General features: G+C 36.8%; 2 protein-coding genes across 28 annotated transcripts in view; both read left to right on the top strand.

Moving 5' to 3' along the window:
- The window catches only part of G3BP2 (G3BP stress granule assembly factor 2), an 86,959-nt gene extending 72,483 nt beyond the window's left edge, over positions 1-14,476 (top strand). For 9 of the 26 annotated variants that reach the window (XM_060417231.1, XM_027971088.2, XM_060417228.1 and 6 more), the window contains 9 exons: positions 511-684; positions 1,129-1,219; positions 2,101-2,203; positions 2,722-2,902; positions 3,887-3,985; positions 8,297-8,399; positions 9,640-9,768; positions 11,061-11,179; positions 11,509-14,476. In XM_060417231.1, coding sequence (XP_060273214.1) covers positions 511-684; positions 1,129-1,219; positions 2,101-2,203; positions 2,722-2,902; positions 3,887-3,985; positions 8,297-8,399; positions 9,640-9,768; positions 11,061-11,179; positions 11,509-11,781 — 1,272 coding nt within the window. In that variant the 3' untranslated portion in view covers positions 11,782-14,476. The remainder of the gene's footprint in view (positions 1-510; positions 685-1,128; positions 1,220-2,100; positions 2,204-2,721; positions 2,903-3,886; positions 3,986-8,296; positions 8,400-9,639; positions 9,769-11,060; positions 11,180-11,508) is intronic. The other 17 variants (XM_060417238.1, XM_060417235.1, XM_060417237.1 and 14 more) reach the window with 3 other exon arrangements.
- A 9,099-nt stretch (positions 14,477-23,575) lies between these two features.
- Positions 23,576-25,057, top strand: part of CDKL2 (cyclin dependent kinase like 2) — a 42,803-nt gene continuing 41,321 nt past the window's right edge. For both annotated transcript variants that reach the window (XM_012180171.4, XM_060417224.1), the window contains exon 1: positions 23,576-24,024. The gene's annotated coding sequence lies outside the window, so the exon portion shown is untranslated. The remainder of the gene's footprint in view (positions 24,025-25,057) is intronic.

Raw genomic sequence — 25,057 nt, 5'->3', positions numbered from 1 at the left:
CATTGATTTTGTAGGAAGCACAGTATTAACATTGGCATGGATACAAAAGAGAATATGGGACATTTTTATATCACTGGTGTATTTTCTACCTGAAACAGTTGAGACAGTGTATAACATTTATAGAAATGTGGGCTAAACCTTATGTTACAGGAATGAATAGAAATATATTCCTTATGACTATGTAGAGGATGTGGGATTTCAGCTAGTCTCTGAATTATAGGATTGGCCTTACCAAACAAGAGGAAATTGAAGGAAGAAATGCAGACAAGCAGTAAAGTAAAACCACGTGTGAGGTCATGTAGTAGTCAACATAGTTTATGGAGCATGGGTCTGTCAGTAATGCATAGCGTGGCGGAATGGATTCAAATGAGGCAGAGAGATTAAGCAGTTAGAATTCTAGAGTTGTGAGGAAATCGGCGGAAGTCTGTAGTATTGAATAGGTAACCTAGTATTAAAAAGGTAATGCAATATCATGAGTTTGTATTTCCTCCCTACCTTCTCCTAATAAAGGATATACACCACAAAGTATTATCTCTGAACTTCAGTGAATGTCATACTAAAATTCGTCACGTGGATGCTCATGCAACCTTGAGTGATGGAGTAGTGGTCCAGGTCATGGGTTTGCTGTCTAACAGTGGACAACCAGAGAGGAAGTTTATGCAAACCTTTGTTCTGGCTCCTGAAGTAAGTTTTCGTTTCAATTAATTTTCATTTATGTGATTTCATTTTGCAGTTAACTAGTTGCTGGAAGTGGCTAGAGTTTCCTCTTACAGGTATAGATATGCATGTAGCTGTTTTTGAGAAATCTGTGTTGGACCTGTTCGTTTTTTGAACTTTCTGCGCTTTGACCATTGAGCAGAAAAAAACGAGATCCTGATACAAATGTGCAAACAGATGATTAAGATTACAGAAGTAATATTAAAAGTGTGTTAATAGTTTGAAAGTAGTCATTTCTTGAGTTTAAGTATTCTGCGATTTTCTTCATATTAACATTATAGCATGTTAAGCTTTGGAAAATTATATTTAGTCTATATATTATTTCTGTATTAAAATAAAAACTTTATTCTCTTTATGTCATACCATGTTTATGGGTATTTATGGAGTATTTGGGGTGTTTTTTTTTTATAGGGATCTGTTCCAAATAAGTTTTATGTTCACAATGATATGTTTCGTTATGAAGATGAAGTATTTGGTGATTCTGAACCAGAACTTGATGAAGGTGAGGTTACTTTCAAGATACAAGGGTTTTGTTGGTATCAGTACTCTTTAATAACATGTAAAGTGTGAAACTTACAGAAATTTGACTCTGTAACTGAGTCAAAGCCCCTTTGCTCCTTTTTGTTCTTTTTTTTTGGTTTGTTTAAAAAACAGATGTTCTTTATATGAAATTATATAAAAATCATACACAGAAAGTAGAAAAAAAATCTCCCTCAATGTCATCTCTATAGATAACCAAGAATTTGGTGCCTACTACAGAATTTTGTTATATTCTATACCAACTGATACTTTCCTAAAAGTGGAAGTAGCTGATTCAAAGCTAGGCCTTTTTTTCATCTAATTTATCTTTGTTAGCTGTTGATATTTTTTTGTCTGTACCATAATTATTTAATCTTCTATTGACGTACATCAGCTTGTTTCTTATTCTCTGTCATTATTGCTTCATTGAATTAATGTGGCAAAGGAAACTGAGTTATGACTTTAAGACCATTTTTTCTGGGGACTTTGCTGATGGTCCAGTGACTAAGACTCCGCACTCCCAATGCTGGGGGCCTGAGTTTGATCCCTGGTCAGGGAACTAGAACCCACGTGCTGCAACTAAGATATGGCACAGCCAAATAAATAAATATATATTTTTTTAAAGACCATTTTTTCCTACTCTTTCCTTTTCTTACTAATAGATCTTTTTAAAAAATAGTGTAATTCCAAACTTCTTCTTGCTTGCTCTTTTTTAAGAGAACAAGGAATATTAAGTGCCTTTGTACTTTCAAGAAACACGCTATTTTTAAACTATTTTATGATTTCTTTGAACATTAAAAATATATATATGAAATTGTATATTAAGCCTCTTAATAAAAGATGTGGTGTATTATGTGTTGTCAGAATCAGAAGATGAAGTAGAGGAAGAACAAGAGGAAAGACAACCGTCTCCAGAACCTGTGCAGGAGAATGCTAACAGTGGTTACTATGAAGCTCACCCTGTGACGTAAGAATAGTGCTTGCAAGGCCACCTTTGGCCTAAACTATTCATATCATGTAGTTGCAAGTGGTTTTTGTTCCTAGAATTGTTGCTGAAAGTAAATTCTTGATAAAGCTATGTAGCCAGTGCCTGAGTATTTACCATGTATATGCAAGAAATTTGGAAAGCATTCTTACGTTTAATTCAAAAATCGAATGTGGGTTTGACCTAAAAGTGATCACTTGCTAATAATGTGTACTGTTTGGAACAACACAGAGTACGCATTTTATTTTTTAAATAATGGGTTTTCCTTATTTCCTAATAGTACTAAAGTAAACATGTTGAGTAATCCAGTTTTTACATTTAGGTTAAAGAAATGCTGCTTGAGAGTATTGTTCCTTCTGCCTTCTGGTTCTTAATGAACTTTGCTTCAAAACAGTGTATATTACTTGTTCTGCCCATTAATTAGAGAAATGCTGAATTTTCTCCTATTTGAGTTGATCATTTCACTCCTGCTGAAAAGTGAACAAAATATTTTGTTGTAGTAATGGCATAGAGGAGCCTTTAGAAGAATCCTCGCATGAACCTGAACCTGAGCCTGAATCTGAAACAAAGACTGAAGAGCTGAAACCTCCAGTGGAGGAGAAGAACTTGGAAGAGTTAGAGGAGAAGTCTGCTTCTCCTCCGCCTGCTGAACCTGTTTCTCTGCCACAGGAACCACCAAAGGTTAGATCAGAGGAACTCTTTAGACCCGTAACATCACGCTTTCATACGGTGCCGTTAATGAAGCATGACTTTTGTTCTGTTGTGTTAATTGCTGAATAGTAAACTGTGCTTTTTTATGTGTATGAAAGAAGCTGTGGGGTTTTTTTTTGTAATTCTGAGGAAATCATATTTCACCCCCTAAAAAACACCCCTCAGAATAAAATTTAAGATTGATTCTTATCTGTGTGCAGTGTTTAGTACCATACATGAAATTATTCGAGTCCATGTAATAAAGCCAAGTGTTGCTCTTCCATTCTGTATTAAGTCCTCTACACACGGATGCAAATAGGAGTCATGCAGTTTCCCAAGTTAAAACAAATTGGCCTATTGTTAAAACAAGTGATAACGTGTGCTATTTCTGGTTTAAATGGGAACAGTTTCCTTACTACACCAAACTGTCTTGGAAAGATGAGTGATACCCATAGTGTTTCATTTAAACCTACCTAAAACATCTTTTATCTTTCTGTAAAGTAGGTATATTTGGGTAGTGAGAGGAGGAGATTGCTTGCTCTATTTGTGAATGTCTGTTAAAGTTTCCAGCTAGTACTCTCTTCTTTCCTGTCCTTCCTCTCTCCCCTTAGCGCCATCACAACACCTTATCTTCCCCCCAAAAGGGGAAATAAATTGATTCTATTAGGTTCTTATTTTTCTAGCATGTGTAGTTGTTAGTGGTTTTGCTTGCCACTTGCTCATCTACTTAGAGCATATAGGAACTTGCTTGTGGATTTATTTAGTAGTTCAGACAAACAGTCATAATCTTGCATAATGAGATTTTGAAACCTGGCACATAGACTGGCATGTGTGTGTGTGCCTTTCTTTTTAGGAGTCCTCCAATATAGAGCAATAGTTTAGAAATGAAAAGAAAATATATATTTGGAAGTTTCCCTATAGGAATGTTGGTGGTTTTCCATGATTAGTAGTCTAGGTTTGTTGCATTTCCTGCAGGCTTTCTCCTGGGCTTCAGTGACCAGTAAAAACCTGCCTCCTAGTGGCACTGTTTCTTCCTCTGGAATTCCACCCCATGTTAAAGCACCAGTCTCACAGGTAACCAATCTGTGAACACATTGGATTGTATCCTTGTTACATTGCCAATTGCTTATCTTTTTCATACTTTTTAAAATGAGTCAATCAGAAATTATGGATTAAATATACAGAAAAATTGTATTAAATGTCAGTTGCACCCACTTTAAATGCCAGATCTCCATTCATCATCTGTATAGGTGGTATTTGGGGTATGGGTGTGTGAAATACAGATTTAGTTAGTTTTAACAATATATATTGTCATTTAAAAGCCTTCTTAAAATAACCAAAAAACTCCTTTTTATAAGTTTAAAATATCATTTAGCAAAAATATTAGGGAAGAAATTTGAAAGCCACAGAGTAGTATGGCATTATAAAGAATCGTTGTTTTTTTTAAAACAGAAAACTTAAAAAAAAAAAAACAAAAAAAACACTGCCTAAGCTCTCAGTCTGTAAGTGGTTCATACTGTTTAATTGAAGCCTGTACCAACTTATGACTGTAGTGTTCACCTTAACTGATCATTCTAGTATTCTACCTTTTGTCTGTCATCTTACCCACCTCAGAGCTTTCAAAAACATTGAAAAATAAAGACACTGGCTACCTAATGTGTTCATTAGATACACTTTAGAGTTAACCAAATTCTAAAGTAAATAGGCACAGTTAAAGGGTGTCCAGTACTTCTCCTACATTTTGAGTCAAGCTTCATTCCGGTATAAAATTTACATGTAAAATGGTTAGTGCACATAAAATTGTGTTTATACACTTCTTTTTGTGCTCTAAACATTGAAACTGTGAGATTTCAGAAGTAGCTAGGAATTATTAGGCAGTCTGCCTGGTGTTGGTACACATAATTAGCTATGTAATAGAATACGTGGCCTTGTGGTAGCTTTTTTTTTTTTTCCAGCTAGATATTCAGGAAATACTGAGTAATTACCTCAGAACACAAACTAGAAGTCTGTCTTAATGAAGATAATTATTTTGCCAAGTACCGATTGTACTTTTCTACCCATCTGAAGACTCAATAAGTGATTTTCTGAATTTTCTTTTGGAATTCTTGGTTTCTTACCAGATTTGTGTTTGGAATCTTTTGAATTATTACTTGAATTTCAGAGAGTTGGCTACATTTATTTTAAACTTAGTGCTTTGTTAAAAGTTAGAGTAACTAATGCCTATTATGCCTTTAGTCTGGCACCACACATTGTGCAAAGTACTTATTTATTCTTACCTAATCCCTACAACCACCTTGTGAGAATGGTTACTATTATTATTCCTGTTTCACAGACAAGTAAATTGAGACCTCGAGTACTTCACCTAAGGTCAGACAGCTATATAAATAAAATAGCAGGGCTTCGAATTCATGCAGTTGGATACCCATGGAAGCCTGTAGGTTTCTTCAGCCCTTGCAGGGCAGTGTGTCTCTGTTTACATCAAAGAAGAGGAGTGCTATATCTAAGTCATGTCTGTATATTACATTATATTAGATCCTAGCCTTTTGTCTAGAGAAATAAAATTTTAAGAAAAAAAAAATAAGGGTAAGAGACTGGATTGTGTTTTAATAACCTATCCCCTTATTAAGACAAAATTTTAAACATTTATAATATAAACTTTAAGTTTGTGATCTCATTAAGCTGTATAAGAATGGATTCATAATTGTTTTCCTTTTGATTTAATAAACCATTCAGTTTTATTTTGTCACTATGGTATAGTATCCATTTCCTTAACACTTAGAGCATAGATTATTAATAAAAGGCTTCCCAGGTGGTGCTAGTAGTAAAGAACCCGCCTGCCAATGCAGGAGAAATAAGAGACATGGGTTCAATACCTGGGTCAGGAAGATCCCCTGGAGAAGGAAATGGCAACCCACTTTAGTATTCTTGCCTGGAGAATGCCATGGACAGAGGAGCCTGATGGGTTCCAGTCCATGGGGTCGCAGAGTCAGATATGACTGAAGTGACTTAGCACACATTAATAAAAGGAGAATTAAATGTAATTCCAAAGTATTGGTAGGCATGAATTTAGAAGTAGTTAGGTTATTTTCTTGGCAGATTTGTTGGAAGTTGATTAGTTCATTTAAATAGCTTTTGTTTGGTTGAAGTACACATTAGTTGTGGTTTTACCTGCTGTTACTGAGTTGATTTGATGGTTTCATTTTTATTTCATATTCTGTTTACTTTCATTTGTGGAATTTGTCATGTGAGCACACTTTCTGGTTGCATGGAATCAATTTTCAGGCCTGAAGGTTGTATGTGGTTGTCTCAGTTACTTTATCTCCTTGGAACAAAAAGTTTTCATGAAATTAATCCTAAAGAATTGTAAGTGCATAGTTGGCTTAGTTGACACATATTGAAAGAAATATTGATAGATTTTTTTTTGTCTCATATTTTTCTTGTACTGACATCAAATATCTAAAAAGTTGCTAAATTCATGTATGGGTTATTTGTAAGATGTTGGAACTTATTTAAACTTGTGTTTTTAATATTAAATCCTTAAAGGATAATAAGAACTTTTTTGTTTTGGTACTTGTAGTTATTTTTGTTTTGGTTATCTTTTGAAAAGAATCTGAATCAGTCAGCTAGAATTCTTTTTCTTGGATTGAATGAATTGAGGTTTTTCTAGATATTTAAATTAAAAAGTGTGATTTGCTTTGTTCCTTAAGTATTAGCTTCATCAAACTTTAGAAAATATCTGTTCTTTAATAAGGTTTTTTATTCATACTGTTCAAGTTGTGCTTTTAGGCCCTGCCCTCCTCAGTTGAAATTTCTAAATAACTTGCCTTTTCCAGGCACCACATCCATCAGATTATTATGTAGTCTTAAATTCTAAATACAGATAGCAGTGGTCTCAGGGCTGTAATGTTGGCTCCCTGGTCAGGCTAGAACATTCTCCTACAGGTTTTGAATTAGAGAACCAAATATAATTTAATTTGAAATGAACTATTAGTTACTGAACATCTGTGTCTAATAGCACTGTACTTGGTACTTTTTCTGGCATAGAAATAAGATATGGTCCTTGTAGGAATAAAAACACATAAATAATTTAAAATGCCTAAAAGAGTTAGACACTGAAAAAATTTTTTTTTTAGCTAAAAATTCTAGAACATGGGAAGCAACTTCATTTTGAGAGAAGTAGGAAATCTAGAAGAAAAATAACTGAGTGAGACAGGCAAATTTATTAAAGACTGCTAGGATAGGAGATAAATATACCTTTTGGTTACAGTGGGTGAAACAAGAAATTGTTTTTGGAAAAAACATAGCTCTTTGTATCAAAATTTGTCCTTGCAAATTATAGTATCCAAGTTATATAAACTATGAAAGAGTTTGAGCCACTCTTGGGCTGAGGTACTCAGAGGTGGTCAGCCATAAAGATAGCTAGTTTTCTGACTTGAGGACACATTCTCCATATTCCTGCTGAGTGTTTTCAGCATTCTTTGAAGGTGCAAATGTTTTCTCTCTTCCTTGGACCATAAATATTTGGGCAATAGACTGCCTGAAGAAGTTGGAAATACTGAAATGCCATGTATGAAGGAAAAGGTAATAGATGTAGATGTCATTTTATGTTTTTAACATAGTTATTTAATTACATGTATTTAATTTAGCAGTTAGGAGAAACTTTTGGAGGGTAACTTAAAATGTATCTATTACTTCTCCTACCACCCTCAAGAAATAGTTAAGAAACATTGGGGTCAGTCCTTAAATAAATGCATACCTCTCTCATAAGGAAGAACAACAGGGAGCTAAAGGACATCTTTGACTGTTTGAGATGCTATAAACGTTCCTGTATTGTTTTTTGTGTGCATCTTAACTTTAAGGTAGTAGTTTTAGGTGCCAGCGTATACTAAATTTTATATTTTGAATTACCAAAATATTGATTTAAAAATTATTCATGATGTGGAGTTTATATGAGCACTAAATTTGAAGGGCAGCAAACTAGATAATTAGAAGTATGTATCATATATTCTTGTCTTCCAAAGATAAAGACGGCTGTTTATTTTGTATATGTATTTACATGAAATGGCTCATCTTGCATTTTTTACTTTTGTAGCAGTATCTGTCTCAATGTGGATGTAACTTTATTGAAAAAATATGGTTGTAAAAAACAGCTTATTATGAATTATAACCTAGAGTGAGAAAACAAAATTTACCCTACAGTCCTAGATTGGTACAGAATATCTTTATAAAAATTTATGTTTCACATATATAGGACATATATTAAAAATATTCTAGACTTAAAATTACCATAATGCCTGCTGGTGATTTGGTTGTTGCTTTAGTTTGGTTGTTTTTCTCCTGTGAATTGTGTTTCTTTGTAATGTGTTTTTTTCCTTTGTATTTTAGCCTAGAGTGGAAGCTAAACCAGAAGTTCAATCTCAGCCACCTCGTGTGCGTGAACAACGACCTAGAGAACGACCTGGTTTCCCTCCTAGAGGACCAAGACCAGGTGAGTCAGCCCCTCCTGTGATCTTCAGCAGTTAGCACTTGAAAAGTTAGAGAAAACTGAACTGAAAAAAATTTTTTAAATTATAATGTATTTTATATGCAAATCCTTTTAGTACCAAGTTGCTTAGAGGCTAAAGTAATCTGATATATATACAGCCTGGGTAAAACTAACTTTGAGGGGAAATTAGTTGACATGCCATAGAGACATGTATTTTGAATTTGTTAAGAGAATTTTGAGACACATTTTCTTTGGTTATTGTCACTGGTTCTAAGAATTCAAAACCGAGCTGCCAATAACCTACTCTCTTACTTAGCACTCTTATCTCTTCACAGATAAACAATAAGCACACCCTGATTCTTCTTATTTTGATTGTCTTAGGTATTAAGTAAGTTGCCATGATTTTTGACTTGTTTCCATTGTTAGCTAATATATGTAGAACCTATATTTGAATTCTATAAATATGTTTAGATTGCTTTCGGGAGGAGGTGGGAGACAGTATATACATCATATTTAGAAAATATACTTTTTTTAATAAAAAAAAGTGTGTTATTAAACCAGGAGTTATGGGAGCTGGGATTTATCCCAGCCTTGTCACTGAGTTTGTGATCTTGGGTAAGACCCTTAAATCATGACATTCTCTTAAACCATTCAGTTACTACACAAATTTTTTCTGTGTGATGCCTGTCTTTATATGCCTCATTCTGTTCTTTGTGGTAGTGGGAGGATCATATAAGATTTTACATATGTATATATGAGCACCCTAAGGTGTATAAAAGGTTATATAAATGACAGTATTGCTGTTAAATTGACTGATTTGGCTATAATTTTATACAATAATCTTTTTATACAAGATTAATTTGTGAACTGTAAAGTACTAAACAAATATTTAGTACAAACATCTCACTGTATCTAAAATCAGTTTGGTGCCTGGGTGATGCAAGAGTTTGGTTAAGGAGAAATACTTGTACTGCTGATACTTGGCTTTCACATGATCAGACCAGTAGATCTAGAAGAAGGGACTTTAGCAATCTAGTCAGTACCTTCCGGTAACACTTCGGTGTCATGTTGTTTTCTAACTGACCTACTAATAATAGGCAGTTCCACAACTCAAAGGAGCTTATTATCTTATTAAACTAAAACAAGAATATCAAGTGTTGGGGTTTTTAACTTTCATTGCTTTGAACTAATTTTTATTATATGACATTGTAAACTTTAATATCTGCTCTGTTCCTCTTCTCAGGCAGAGGAGATATTGAACAGAATGAATCTGAGAACCGTAGAATAATTCGCTATCCAGATAGTCATCAACTCTTTGTTGGTAACTTGCCACATGATATTGATGAAAATGAACTAAAAGAGTTCTTCATGAGTAAGTGGTTTAGTTTGCTTTATGGTAAAATTAAGCAGGAGGTGAAGAGAATTTTTTTTCTAATCATAAGACTTATTCTTCTTGACGTTTATTTCAGAGAAAGCATTCTGTTGTTAATAATCAGGATTTTCACATAATATTATATTGCAGATAATTGACGGTAATGCCAGATATTTCTGACAACTATTTTGATTTGCTGTAGTTTCTAGAGTTAAAAAAAAATTTTTTTTCTAGACTTTTCTTCCCCTTTGTTAGTTACCGATTATTTTTTTAAACTTTTTAGCTTGTATTGGGGTGTAGCCAATTAACAGTGTTATAGTTTCAGGTGAACAATGAAGGAACTCAGCCATACATATACATGTATCCATTCTCTCTCAAGCTCCTTTCCCATCCAGGCTGCCACATGACATTGAGCAGAGTTGCATGTAGCTCTACAGTAGGTCCTTACTGGTTATCCATTTTAAATATAGCAGTGTGTACATGTTGATCCCAAGCTCCCTTAACTATCCCTTCCCTTTTATGTGTGCGCCCCGCCCCGCCCCCCCCGCCTCCTGAAACGATAAGTTCGTTCTCTGTGAGTCTTTTCTGTTTCATAAGTAAGTTCATTTGTGTTGTTTCTTTTTAGATTCCATGTATCATGTCATATGATATTTCTCCTTCTCAGTCTGACTTACCTCACTCTGTATGGCAATCTCTAGGTCCACCCATATTCCTGCAGATGGAATTATTTCATTCTTTTTAATGGCTTAGTAGTATTCTATTGTATATGTGTTCTACACTGAGGAGAGTTCTTTTTTCATAATACGATTTTTAAAAAAACATTTACGTCTGTACATAGTGTGTATCTCTAGGTACCGGTCACCTTTAATTGATCAGGAGTATAAGGTTATATCAGATGTTTCCCAGTGAGTGTACTTCGTGTTGATTGACCTGGTTCTGTAGAGGTTAGAAGAAAGAGCTGGGTGAATCAGTCTTAAATTTGGAAATGGGATTCATCCGGCAAATACAAATCTAATATAGAAAATAAAATTGTCTCTCTAAAATGTGTAGGTAACTTTTCCTTTTGAATGGACTGACAAAGATGCAGGGCAACAGAATAGGCTAGTTGTTGGCATGTTAAATGAATAACCTGTAAGAGTGAAAGTACCTTAATGCACTGGCTATAGCAGCTTGCAAGTTGTGTTTTGAAATGGATCAGGAAGAATGAGGTATTTTATTCTGAACAGTTAAAGTTACAAAATATTCTGTTAAAGTATTTTATTTTATCCTTTGTGTAATGTATATTTTCACAGGTTTTGGAAATGTTGTGGAACTTCGCATCAATACCAAGGGTGTTGGCGGAAAGCTTCCAAATTTTGGTTTTGTGGTTTTTGATGACTCTGAACCAGTTCAGAGAATCTTAATTGCAAAAGTAAGTGACTTAAATGGCATAATTGAATACCTTATTATTCCTGTTGTATTTAATGTGAATAAGTCTTTTTTAAATGGTACAGTTAAAAATAGTTTACTATGAACTAGTATTTATGCAAAGAATAAAGATATGTTAGTAATTTTAAAATTTGAGGTATGGGTCATTTTAAAATAAATGTGTTTGATTATTTACTCTGGTAAAGAAGGTTGGATATCGAGAATAGATTGCATATTGAGAATTTCGAAAGTTTTTTTTATGTTTTTCACTATTTCTTACACCACTGTTACCGTCTAACCTGCCCATGTACATTTTTTTCTTCCTTTTTAAAGCCAATTATGTTTCGAGGGGAAGTACGTTTAAATGTGGAAGAGAAAAAGACAAGAGCTGCCAGAGAGCGAGAAACTCGAGGTGGTGGTGATGACCGCCGGGATATTAGGCGCAGTGATCGAGGTCCTGGTGGTCCCCGGGGAATAGTGGGCGGTGGAATGATGCGCGACCGGGACGGAAGAGGACCCCCTCCGAGAGGTGGCATGGCACAGAAACTTGGCTCTGGGAGAGGAGCCGGGCAGATGGAAGGCCGCTTCACAGGACAGCGTCGCTGAGGCTCCACTGTTGGCAGAGTCTTGGCAGTGGTACATTATTCATCGTGTTTGCATTCTTGTTAATTTTTTTTTTGGCTTTGGAATGTGACACAGCCTTTTTGATCATTTCTTTGATGTGAAAAGCATCTTTCGGTTATCAGTTAAATTGAGGTGGACATTATTTCCCCAATTTTACAACAGGATTCGCATTGTTAATTTATAAATCTAGACTTGGAGAATTAAGGACTGAGAAATGACCATATCTTAAACTGTCTACAACAAAGTGAACTTAAAAGGACATGCCCAACTGAATTCAGGTCCTTTGAGTCAAAAAAATCCTCTGCTGCACATTTTGTTTAAGTGTTACTGTTTCTGCCTATTATTGTTGGAAACACAAATAGTGCAATTTGTGCAATTGGAGAATCTTGCCTTTTTTTCTTGGCTCCCCCCAAAAATACAAACCAACAGAAACTTGTTATGCACTCATCAGAATGCACTAATGGGTACTCTGAACTCATTAACCTTGACATCTGCAACAGGAGGCAAGAGGGGAAAAAAATCTTTCATCTTTTTTTCCAGTAGAGCATAGTTTGTGAAATGATGAGGGCATTTTTACCTGCTTGCTGTGACCAGCGTGTGTACACATAAACCTTAACAAGACTACAAGTATATTCCAGAAGGAAGTCATTTAGTTATGAACGAAATAACAAAGATCAGAACTTCAAATGCTATGGTCTTGAATGTTAGACCAGATTTAGTAGCTCCATATCTAAGGTTTTTTTCTACCTGCCCCTCTTCAGTACAGGGATGGCTGGCTGCTCAACACACTCCTCCTCCCCCTTTTCCTTTCTTTAAGCTGTGTACAGTGAAAATTGTCTTTACTGTATTTTTGTTCTCTGGTAATGTAATACGCATGATGGTGCCTTCTATTAATACATCATTCCAGTCTTGCTGGTAATTTTGTACAGTATAGTGTATAAATTGCTGTGCTGCAAAGCCAAACAGCTGCAAAATGTTGAGAAATCATTGAAGTATATAAAAATTGCAGTATCTTTAAAATCAGTAAAATTGACTAGTATATTATTTACCTTGTTCTTCAGTTAACAACTTTGTGTTCTCTGTGGGAGGGAGTCTTGTGTGTTTGGGAGGCAGAGGGAAGGAGGAAGTCAGTTATTTGAGTCAAAGTCTCTTGTTGACTTTTCTCTTAGCCTGAAGGTGAACATTGAAGCGTATCACTTGAGAGGTGCTTGGAAAAGTCAGTCAACTTGATGTACATTGTTAGTGACCTTTTAAAAGCAGTCAGATTCCATAAATGGCACGTAAACCTAAAGTAAGGATACTGCAATTTTCAGAGAAAAAAGAACAGCAGCTCTTAAGTGTTTGCATTTTCTATTTGAGGGGGCAGGGAACTGTCATTCATTTTGCACAATTCTTGACCTGATGTCAGCACCCGAGTGGCTCTGAATTTAAGTCTGGGATGACATCTTTTATTTTTACATGAATCTCTAAACAATTCTGTGAGCAAAGTTTGTAGCTGCTGGATTATTGTCTGTCTTTATAGCAAGTTCCGGTAAACCACAAATATGACAAAGGATATCCGATTTTATGCTTGGAGTATTTGGTACCTACCAGTTTCTGATGTTTCAGGCCAGGAGTGGGGTAAATAAGTGTGACCACTTAAAGCTGCTTGTAGCATGGAAGACTTCTCCATTCTGTCTTAGTAAAAACAAACAAAAAATGCACTTGACATAATAGCAAACTGTTTCTTAATTATGAAACTGTTTGCTATTTAGTAAACTAGCAAATGATGCACATATTTTGTTTTCCATGTACTGGGCAATGTAAGTAAAATTAAGCCTGTCCCCTTTTTCCCCACCTTGAATGAGGTCTTCCATGTTCGAGGAAAAGTCTTGCACTATTGGATATATTTTGGGGACACAGATTTCTCAGTTTCCATTTTGGGGGGCTTAAGGATTTTTTTTCCTGTTTGAAATACATTTACGCTTTCTAATGTATAGTACTTGAAGTTCTTACAAGAAAATTACTTTTGAGTTTTGAAGCTTTTATTCAAACTGCTTTTAAATAAGTGGTTTCTTGTCAGTGTTTTTTTTTTTTTTATATATAGCATATTGTTCCTCTTTCATTTCTTTCTCCTCCTTCATTTGATATATATATATGTAAAATTTTCGATCCAAGATATTGCCCTACCGCCCATGAAAACTGTTCTGGCACCAAAAGTAATGATAAATGTTAAGTGTAATAGAAAATTAAAGCAAAGAGCCATTCAGCTTCAGTCTTTACATACCATGAATAAAACTTTAAAACATCACATGGAGAAGTTTACATGGTGATTGTTCACCTGCAGTACTGTGGACTTTTAACATTTTGTCCCCTTTTCAGTGAACCAGAGTAAAAATATTCATCTACCGTAACTGTTATTTGCTGGGTTTTTTTATTGTTGTTGTTGTTTGTTTTTATTTTTTGGATGGTAATATTCTATTCTATCCTTATGACACTATTGCAACCAAATTGGCTTTACCATCTTGGCTTTAGTAGGTATAGAAGACAATGGATTACCATCTTTATTGCTGTAATGTGTTAAGCATTATATGCTAGTAGTATCTAGTTTAATTGTTTCAGGTGGAAAGTATTCTTTGAGTTTCCATTTTGAATGTGTTTGGACTAAACAAACAATAAACTACTGATGTCTGCAGCATTTTATTTATGTCCCTAATTTAATCTTTAGGTTTGTGTTCCGAAATATTTTCTCCCAGTTGCATTTCACACAGCCTCAGGAAATAAGGAATTGTTCTAACATCAACTGATGATTATTTGTGAAATTTGATATGTAAAATTATTTAAGACTTGGAACATAATTACTTGAACTGAGATAGATGCCTGGTTCAGTTAGATAATTGGTAAACAAGATAGAGAATGTTAGACCAGAATAATAAGTAGTGAGGAAGGTGAGAAGCAGACTACTAAACGTTTATTTATTCGTTTTTAATAATCTTGGGTTTTCTAAAGGATTGCTACTTCATCTCAGAAGGAAAAAAGGATGGGAAGATCGAGGTGATCTGAAGTTATGGACATGACCAGTTCAGCAGTTGGAACAAACTTGTGAAGCTCTAAAAGAATATTAAAAGGGAAAAGAATCATTCACTCATAGTTAACAAATATATTCTAAAATCACAAGGCATATGTAATTTTAGAACTTGAGACTTTTACTTTGTTAATAGGGATAGTATAAGTGAATTTTTCCTGATATATTTATAACACTGTATGAAGATTCCATAAATCAATCTTTACTAGTTTGTACTGGAGAAAAGCTAGACTGTTATTCAAGTACTTTTAGGAAGTAAGACTTAAGATTTTTTAAGTGTCTATTAAGCTCACTTTCAATTTTAATTATAATGTATAATATTTAATTTTATGGCTGTGGAAAAACATTATTCAGAAGGGATAAAATGTATGTGCCATACTATATTGAAAAAAATTTGAAGAAGTAAAGTATCATTTGGTCCAGGAAATATGGAACAAAATATTTGAAAGTTGAACCACACATGATGCTTCATTTCAGTTGTGTTATATAATATAGTCTTTGTATCAAGTAAATGAAAATGTAATGAATAGCTAGCTGTTCATATCTTTTCTTCAGGATGACTTGCTCATCATGATTTATATTTCAACTTCAGGTGAAGACTTGATTTTTTTTTTTCCTTTCCAGTCTGTTTTCATAAGACTTTCTAATTATTGATCATTTTAATGCCAGAATTCTAAAATATCTTAAATGACTGGATAAATGAATTAACGTTTCATTATGTTCTGAAAGAGATTTCCCTTCATAAAAGATATGAGTAGGTTCATGGATCATAAAAAATGTGAGTAGTTTTGTTTAAAGCTATTTGCATAGTTAAGTCAAAATTCCTTCAGTTTTCAAGGTTTTTTGACAATTGAAGTCTTCCAATCTGTTTATGTAGTATGTAACCACACCTTATACTTAAGAATTAATAGGAAATGAAATTGGTTTTTAGCATTACCGAATACTGGGCAAAATACTATAAGTGAGAGTTTAGAATTAAACATTCACAGTAAGATTACTATTCTTTTCCTTGATCTCCTAAGAATTTTGATAAAGCTGGCTGCCTATTTGGCATGCTTTCAGTTTTATGACAACTCATCACCCCATAACCACCACCACCTGCCCCCTACGCACATACCGATCCTTTCTGTCCTCAGCCTCTTTCCCCACAAGTTTTCTCTGAATGGTTTCATTTAGGCTAGGAATTACCTTAGCTTCAGTGTATTGTCCATTCAGTAAATTTCATGTAGTGTGATGATAAGAGGTGGGGAGTGTGAGGATTCAGTGAGTTAATAGGCGAAGCTCTTGAAACAGTGTATGGGGTCTTCAGTAAGTGTTACCTGTTACTTTTTTTGTAACAGTTGAATTTCTACTGTCTTAAGGATAACTATGTTTCAAACATTTCTTTTTTTAATCCTATTTTGCCTTGTCCTCTTAAACTCCTGGTGGTGGTTTAGTTTTTAAGTCATGTCTGACTCTTGTGACCTATGGACTGTAGCCTGCCAGGCTCCTCTGTCCGTGGGATTCTCCAGGCAAGAATACTGGAGTGGGTTGGCGACTCCTTCTCCAGGGGATCTTCCCGACCAGGGCTCCTGCTTGTAGGAAGATTCTTTACCAGCTTCAAAGAGGCAAGCCCTTTGAAGTCCTAGGTAATTCAAAATTCAGAAGTCCAAAGCAATGTGTTTTCTAACTGCCATGCTTCTCTAAGTGATGTGCATACTTAATTCTGTGATAGTGAACATCTCTATTAACCTACAAATGTTTGAAGTCTCATCTGTTCTGCTTAATATTTTCTCTTTGTCTCCCTTCTGTCCATTTTTCAGGATGCAGGAAGATTTGTTCATGCTATTCTGATTAACTTTCACTGGCTTATTTAAGTCATTAACGATTGAGCTTCTGAATGCCAGGTGTGTTTTAGGCACTGTCAATAAATGATGAAATAAAACAAGGTTGCCTGTTCTCAGGTTAAAAGGTCTGAAACAGTGGTTGCATATTTAAGGTAGCTAAGGAGACTTCCCTCACAGTCCAGTGGTTAAGATTCCATGCTTCCACCTCCAGGGGAGCTCAGGTTCCATCTTTTTTTTTTTTTTTATAAGGAGAAACTAGGAAGCTGACTGTGAGGAGGTGGTCTTTATGACAAAAACAATAGAAAGTTGAAGGTTTATTTGGCAGGATGGTAATTCTATTTTGAAATATCTGGCTACAGAGTAAACAAAGTGAAGGAGTTAATGAGTAAGTTGGGTGAAAGGATGCTGTATTTCAGTAAGCCATAATAGTAGAGTGATTGTACTAGCTTGGACTAGAGTGATGTTAGAAATCTAGACAATTTGAAAGACTGTGGGTAAAACAGCCAGGTCTTGGTGAGGAAAAAGGTAGTATCAAAGAACCCAAAGTTGTTCCCTTGCATAACTATAAAAGCAAAGTGATATGTGGAGTGTTTTAAAACCAGCCTTTCATGATAGGGAGGCAGGAATATTCTAAAAATGTGTATGTTTAAAAAAACCATGCTTTCATGATAGGGAGGCAGGAGTGCTAGTGGAACCCTCTTGGATTTTGATACGAAGTGGACCTAAAAAGAAGCTGTATGGGAGAGTGTGATTTTGACTTGTGCCTTTTAATTTCAAAAAGAGTATATAGAATGATTTATGTACTGTGCTTTAACACAAAAAAAGCATGCTGTGCCCATTGTAGAAAGTACAGATAATCCCAAAGAATGAAGTTGACAATGTAACCCATGGGTGATTTCTATAAATAGCTTGGTGGGTGTGGGGGTGTGTTTTCCTTTATAATTGTTTTAATGAAGACAGACCACTTAACACTGTTTGTCAAGTGTTTATTGAGCACCTGTGTGCCCCAGGCCCTGTTCTTGAAGATAAATGAGCAAGAAGTTTCCTTAGTAAATGTGATGTAAAAGAAGATAACACAAAGCAACTGAGTGGCAACTTTAGAGAGTGTTCCCCAATCACCTAGAGTTGACATGGGACATAGGAGCACTCCAGTCAGAGGGACTAGCTTATGTAAAGCCTATGAAATTAGAAAAGTGAAGAGGGTAATGAGAAGCTGGGATAGGTGGAATTGGGGTTCAAGGGGTGGCAAAGTGGTAAGAGGTGAACTAGACTGGATCATGTAAGCAGCCCACATACTTAGTTTATTTGGAGAAACTAATTGCTACATGTATACTACCTAAAGCAATCTACAGATTCAGTGCAATGTTTCAAAATTCCAATGGCATTTTCCACAAAATAGGATTTTAAAAAAATCCTTAAACTTGTTTAGTAAGTAAGCATTAGTTGCTCAGTCATGTCCAACTCTCTGACCCCATGGACTGTATAGCCTGCCAGCGTCCTCTGTCCATGGAATTCCCCAGTTAAGAGTACTTGAGTAGGTTGACATTTCCTTCTCCAGGGGACCTTCCCGACCTAGGGGTCTCCTGTGTCGCAGGCAGATTCTTTACCAACTGAGCTACTAGGGAAGCCCAGTTGCAACATGAAGCCATTAATTATGAAGACAGTTAATAATGGGAGTGATATGCTGTGTACAGGTTAGGTGGTAGGAGCATAAGAATGGAAACAAGGCTGTTGTGATATCTGAGGGGGAGGGAAATAGATATAGGTTATTTTTTGGCAGTTGACATTAGGTGTCTGAAAGGAGTCTGAAAGTTCTAAACAGCGTAAATATACAAATCAATGAAAACGGTATAACCAGTAAAATAGTTATCTTTATACCCATTTTCATCTCCAAAATTGAGTTTTCTCCAATATCTGACCTAATATTTAGGCAAACTCAGGTGTAGTTATCTTTTACAGACAGCGAGACTGAGGCTCATACAGTGTATATAGTTATACAAGCATGAAGTAATTTGAAATACTGGATTAGCTAAAAGTGTTGATGTGCTTCAAATAGTAATTTAAGAAAAAAGATGAGTTTTAAGCAGTGAGAGTTTAAACTTTGAATGCAGTGCATTTTATTCTGGTTTTATTTTAGAAAATTGAAAAAAATCTGTTTCCAGCATGAGTAGGCCTAAAATTAAGGATCCTTTAATCAGGAACTACAACATTCAGGAAGTTCAGCATTAATTAAAGTAATGAGGCAGGGTGTGGACTTGGAACAGAAACAAAATACCTGTTAAATACTGAGAAGAGAATAATTTTTGAGGACCTGTTATTTTACTTAGGTTACTACATCTTAAACTCTGATAATCTGATTTTCCTTTATTATTTTTAAAGAGGTGAACTAAAGCTTGGAGAGGTGAAAACAAAGCTCTGCTTGACATGTAGCAATGAGGATAGTGACCTGGAATAGAAAATAGATGTGAGACATTTCAGTTGGAATATCGCTTACCAGGAAGGATTAGTGATGTTTCAAAGCAAGCAGTGAAATTACCAATATGTGTGAAGGCAGTGAGAAAGATTTGTACAGCAGTCAGTGAATATTAGCATCTTCTTTGGTGGCACAGACGGTTAAGAATCTGCTTGCAGTGGTGATGCAGGAGACCCAGGTTTGATCCCTGGGTCAGGAATATCCCTTGGAGAAGGGAATGGCAACCCATTCTAGTATTGCCTGGAGAATTCCATGGACAGGGGAGCCTGGCGGGCTACAGTCCATGCAGGTCACAAAGCGACATGGCTGACACATGTGCCAGAAACTCTACTCCTTGGGTGCTGGCTGGCAATACAGCTGATCCAGCCTACCCTCAGAAAACTTGTAGTTTTTGAGGGAGGCAACAGACAAGCAATTACAGTCCTCATTAGTCCTGGGCATAATACAACTCATTTAGTTCCAATAGTAATCCTGTGAGGAGTCCTGTTTTACAGATGGATAAACTCAGGCACAGTGGGGTTGACTGCTTTTCCAATAGCACATGGCTAACAGTAGAACTAGTAGAGGATGTAATAGTGACTAGAGATGGGGCTGTTCCTTCATCCCTCCCAGGGGTGGTATGAAAGGCTTCAGGAGGTACATTTGAGATCTGAAATGAAGAGATGGCAGCTTTAAGGAAGAAGAGCATTCCAGATAGAACCAATGCTGTGCTTGCAAGGAGCTTGGTATGTTTAAGGACATTAACACCAGTGTGGCCATGATAGTAACCAGATGATATCAAGAGGTAGTGAAATGAAAGTCGCTCGGTCATGTCTGACTCTTGACGACCCCACGGACTGTGTAGTCCATGGGATTCTCCAGGCCAAAATACTGGAGTGGGTTCCCTTCTCCAATCAAGAGGTAGGTAAGAGCTAAATTGAGGATGGCCCTGTAGTTGGATTTTACTCTTGAACTGGGATTGTAGGCATCTGGGCAAGAAAATGATGTGAGGACCCTGTCAGGAAGGGATGCTGTGTTATGGCAGTGGTCTCTTGGAGTAGTGAAGATGGTGATAAATGGTCAGTTAATAACTGGGATACAATGGATTGGCTTTTTGCACCTCATGGCATGTGGGATCTTAGTTCCTCCACCAGGAGGGAACCCTTGCCCCTGCACTGGAAGTGTGGAGTCTTCACCACTGGACTACTGGGAAAATTCCATTATGGATTGAATTTTGAATGTGAGGGAAAGATATTCAAGGATAACTCCTAGGATTTTGAAGCAACTTGGGTGGAAGGCAGTACTCTTACTGAGATAGAGAAGGAGATAAAGAAGGAGTGTGAATTAAATGTGGAGGGAAAATCGACATTTCTCTTAGGGATTTCCCTGGTGGCCTAGTGGTTAGGATTTTGGGCTATCACTGCCACAGGAGCTAGAAGCACACGGTGTGGCCCAAACAAAATATCAGTTCTATTATATCCATGTTTTGTATGCCAATTGAATATCCAAGAAAAAAATGTAAGGCAGTATGATTTTGGAATTCTGAGAGTGCTTTGCTGTGACTGGTCAGTATAGGTCTTTGCAGTTATTGGGTTAGATGAGATCATCTAGGAAGAGAGCACAGAGGAGGCTGAGGACAGCGCTCAGATAATCCCCACCTTTAGGGTTCTACAACAGGAAGAACATGCAGAGAACACATAAAATGTGGCAAGTATTGGTGTCAAGGGAAGCTAAGTTTCGGGAATTTGTTTTGCAAAGTCAAATATTTAGATGGACACTCAGATGGTAAAGAACCTGCCTGCAATGTGGAGACCCAGGTTCAGTCCCTGGGTTGGGAAGAAGATCCCCTGGAGAATAGAATGGCTACCCACTCCTTTATTCTTGCCTGGAGAATTCCATGGACAGAGGAGGCTGGTCGGCCACAATCCATAGGGTTGCAAAGAGTCAGACATGGCTGAGTGAATAACACACAACTGCTAAAATAAACAGACCCTGAAATGTGTAATAGCTCAAACACAATAGTTTTCCCCCCTCTCATATAAAAAAGGAGTGGTGGTGAAAAGGTCAGTAGTCACTCCCTCACTCAATCATTTAGGGACCTAGATGAATGAAGGCTCTACCAGCTTCACGGTGTGGTTTGAAGATCACATTATAGTCATTTCCATTACTGCTAGCTGGAAGGGAAAAGTAACATGGAGGATCTTGAATGGAGATTTTCATGGGCAAGATCTGGGAATGGTACACATCTCATATTCCATTGACTTCAGTCGCATGACCACCCCTAACTGCAAAGGAAATTTCAGAAAATAAGCCACACGTAGAGAAAAAAGGATCCAGCTTATTGTGAGTGTCCAGTAGTCTGCCACAGATAGCTTTGTATAGGTCATAGTGATTTTTGGGAAGAACTATTCCAATGAAGTGAGAAGGATGAAAGCCCAAGAGAGAACAATAAATTAACAATTTTTTTTCTGTAGGTTGGCTATAAATATCTTGAAGGAAATGGCAACCCACTCCAGTATTCTTGCCTAGAGAATCCTGTGGACAGGGGAGCCTGGTGGGCTGCCATCTATGGGGTCGCACAGAGTTGGACACAACTGAAGCGACTTAGCATGCATGCATGCTATGAATATGAACAGAGGAAGGGGATAGAGGCTAGACAGAGAGAGGGAACATCAAGGGAGAGTTTATAACAGTCTTGTTATCAGTGCAAACAGAATATGCTATTTTTAACATTTGAGGAATGGATTCCAGGTTTATACTATTATGATATAGCTGTTTTGGTGACTGACAGATCAAATATGGTGTATATTGAATTTGACCAAGTAAGTGGTGTATTGTACTTTAGGTTTCCAAATCTATTTGTCTTAATCACTTAAATGTGGCAGTGAGGCACTGAATCAACTACTAGGTTGAGACAAATGTCCGTCCTTCCATCAAAGAACAAGAACTGCAAAATGAGTCAGTATTTTCTTAATACAGTGACAGAATGCATTCATAGCTGCATGAGCCATAATATACTGAAGATAACCTTACTTTTTGTAGTCTGAAGATTTTATGGCCCTTCTGTTCATTTGGTAACTCAACTGAAGTGATCCCAAAATCCCATGATCATTCAGTATCTCAAGAGACCTAAGTGAGAGGTTTTTTTAAAGTTTTCTGGCAAGAAACTGACTGAAGCACATTGTTTTGGGATATCCAGATACATAGAGAATGATTGTTGCCAAAAGTTATTTAACAGATGACTGCTAAGGTGAGAAAGAACTGGGCTGCTTAAAGCTAAAATATATAAATTTACTGAAAAAGATTTCTGGGCCAGCTGTGAATTTGTTATCCTCCAGTATGTCTGTTGTTTTATTGCAATATCATTCACATACATAAAATGCACCCCTTTAAAGTGTACAATTCAGTTTTTAGAAGATCTATCCAGGACACACTCCTAACTGGATCAAGGAATTACAGAGACCAAATACCATTATAAAATGATTTTTATGATTTAATGTGAAAATAACAGAGTTTAAGGTGTCCTCATACCTTACCTTGCAGAGGTATGGAATGAGGAAAAACTCTGTTGTTTTTGTGTGTGTGTGACTTAAGCATCTACATGAGTCTGGCCTACCAGTTTTGCATAATCATGGATTGAGTTAGTCTGTGCCTTAAACATAGCATTCCTAACTGCACCCTGCTTGGCTGTCATATGGCAGTATTGCTCATGTCTTTTAGTTCCCCAACCGTCTTAGCCACTTTCCTGTTATTTCATCGCTGTCCTCCCTTCCCCTTTCGTTATCTCCAAAATATTTCCCTCACTTTCACTGTCCAGGCTGTCCTCCTCAAGGTCCCTTCTAACGTCAGTTCTGTCGTCACTTACCTACCTTCACCTTGCCTCGCCTACTTATCACCTCCAATACTGTCACTCTCATCTACCTGCCCCACACTGGCCCCACTGCCCAGACCGGAAAGGAAGGGTCGAATCGCTCTCAAGTCCGAACATTCCCGGGTGAGGGCTGCAGAGCCCACTTCCCGGCTCAGCGGAGGAGCTTGAAGAACGCTTCATCGCACTATTTTCACGGTTTCCCCCTTCCATTTTCACCCATTCCTACAAAACCACTACCACTTTTAGCGTCTCCATGAGCACCAGAATCGCTGTTCTCCCAGTCTAGAGGAGAGATCTCCCAGCGAAGGAAAGAAGGAAAGGTGCTCCCTTATTTGAGAACGTAGATGTATGCTGATACTAGGGTCTGTGCATCAGAGATTATATCCAGAGCCCAGCCCCAGGAGAACTGGCTGGATGGGTGATGCTAAGCCAATCAGAGAGCTTGACGACAGAGCTCAACCAATCAGAACACGGGCGGCTTGGCGCACTCGGGGGCGGGCCTGGGCGGGTGAGGATCCGCCCCCTTGCAGCTCGGTGGCCAACGCCTTCGCTTAGGGCTAGCCAGAGCTGAGCAGTTTCACTGACTACAAGGACCAGGCATCTTAAGAGCTGCGGGGCGGTGCCCTCTCACCTTCGCTAATTTCCGTACAGGCCTTGGCCTTAACAGGTGTTGGTGCCTGCCGTGGACATATTTATACCCCGGCCTTCTCTCTCTCTGGAGACTTTGTGCCTATGGTTGGGGACAGAGTGAGGTCGTTGCCTTGACGACGACAGCATGCGGCCCGCGGTTCTCCTGAGTGTAAGCTTGCGGCGGGTTGAGGCCAATCTGCCTACCTGCCTGCTTCACCTGGGACCCGTGACTGTGTCCGCAGAAGAAATAAAGACAGCAGTGGAATTGCTAGTTTGCTAGTCAGCATCTTTTAGACCTGCGAAGAAGATGCTCTTCACCTCAATTTTGTCTCCAAGTTGAAAACCTTTGGGACTTTCCACGCGGAAAGATTTAGAACAAACAGTAAGTATAATACTTTTTAAAGCTTCGATTATCTCGTTCTTTCACCTGTAGTAGATTTGTGTCTTTAACAAATAAAAACAGCATTATTTTTATTATCTAAATTATTGGTAGAAGAACTCTGTGCTTCCTTGGCATATGTCCAGAACTACCGCATTGCCAATTGGTCAGATTTCCTTTTAGTTTGTATCACCCTTTACATTCACAAGTAGAAGGCATGAGAAGTTATGGTTTATGAGTAACTGTTTCACGAAACAAGAAGCTTTTTCAGCCTTGATACTTTTAAGGTATTTGTAGGCAGTGCCACTTGAAAAAGCAAGTGTTCAATGTACCGTGACCCAATGTGCAGTTGGTTGGAGAATACATTTGGATTAGTTAACTTGCAGAATGTTAGCTTGTGACATGCTTAAGGTAATTTTAACTTTGTTCACTTTGCATTTCCAAATATTGAGGACACCAATTACAAATTTTTTTTTATTGGTTCAAGTTATAGATTCCAGCTATTTTTGTCCTTGGTATAATAAGCCTGAAGTCTAGTCCTTAATAAAATATGCTGTCTTAGTGAAAGGAGAAAAACTTAAGGAAAGGAGAGAGAGAATTACATTAATGTTTTTTCAAACACTAACATTTTGTTTAAAAATAGTTAATAGAAGTTAAATGGAAGTTAAAATGTCAAATGTATGACAAGTTAGTGTCAGGGACAGTTTATGGGAGAACCTCCTATCAGAGCTGGTAGTAAAATAATGACATAATTGGGTTGGTGTTGACTGGGATTTATTTTTTCTCCTTTCGAAGATCAGTCTTCTGATTTTCCATGTTTATCAACATATATATATTTCATTTAATCTCTCTCTATTAACTATTTTCAAATAAAATGTCAGTGTTTGGAAAAAATTATCAGTGTAATTCTCTCTCTTCTTTCCTTAGTTTTTTTCCTACCACTAAGACAGCATATGTTACTAAGGACTAGACTTTAGGTTTATCATACCAAGGGCAAAAATAGCTGGTGTGTATATATATATATATCCTAAACTGT

This window comes from Ovis aries, chromosome 6 (assembly GCF_016772045.2).
Source record: "Ovis aries strain OAR_USU_Benz2616 breed Rambouillet chromosome 6, ARS-UI_Ramb_v3.0, whole genome shotgun sequence".
Lineage (NCBI taxonomy): Eukaryota > Metazoa > Chordata > Mammalia > Artiodactyla > Bovidae > Ovis > Ovis aries.
This window is presented reverse-complemented; position numbering and strand designations above follow the sequence as displayed.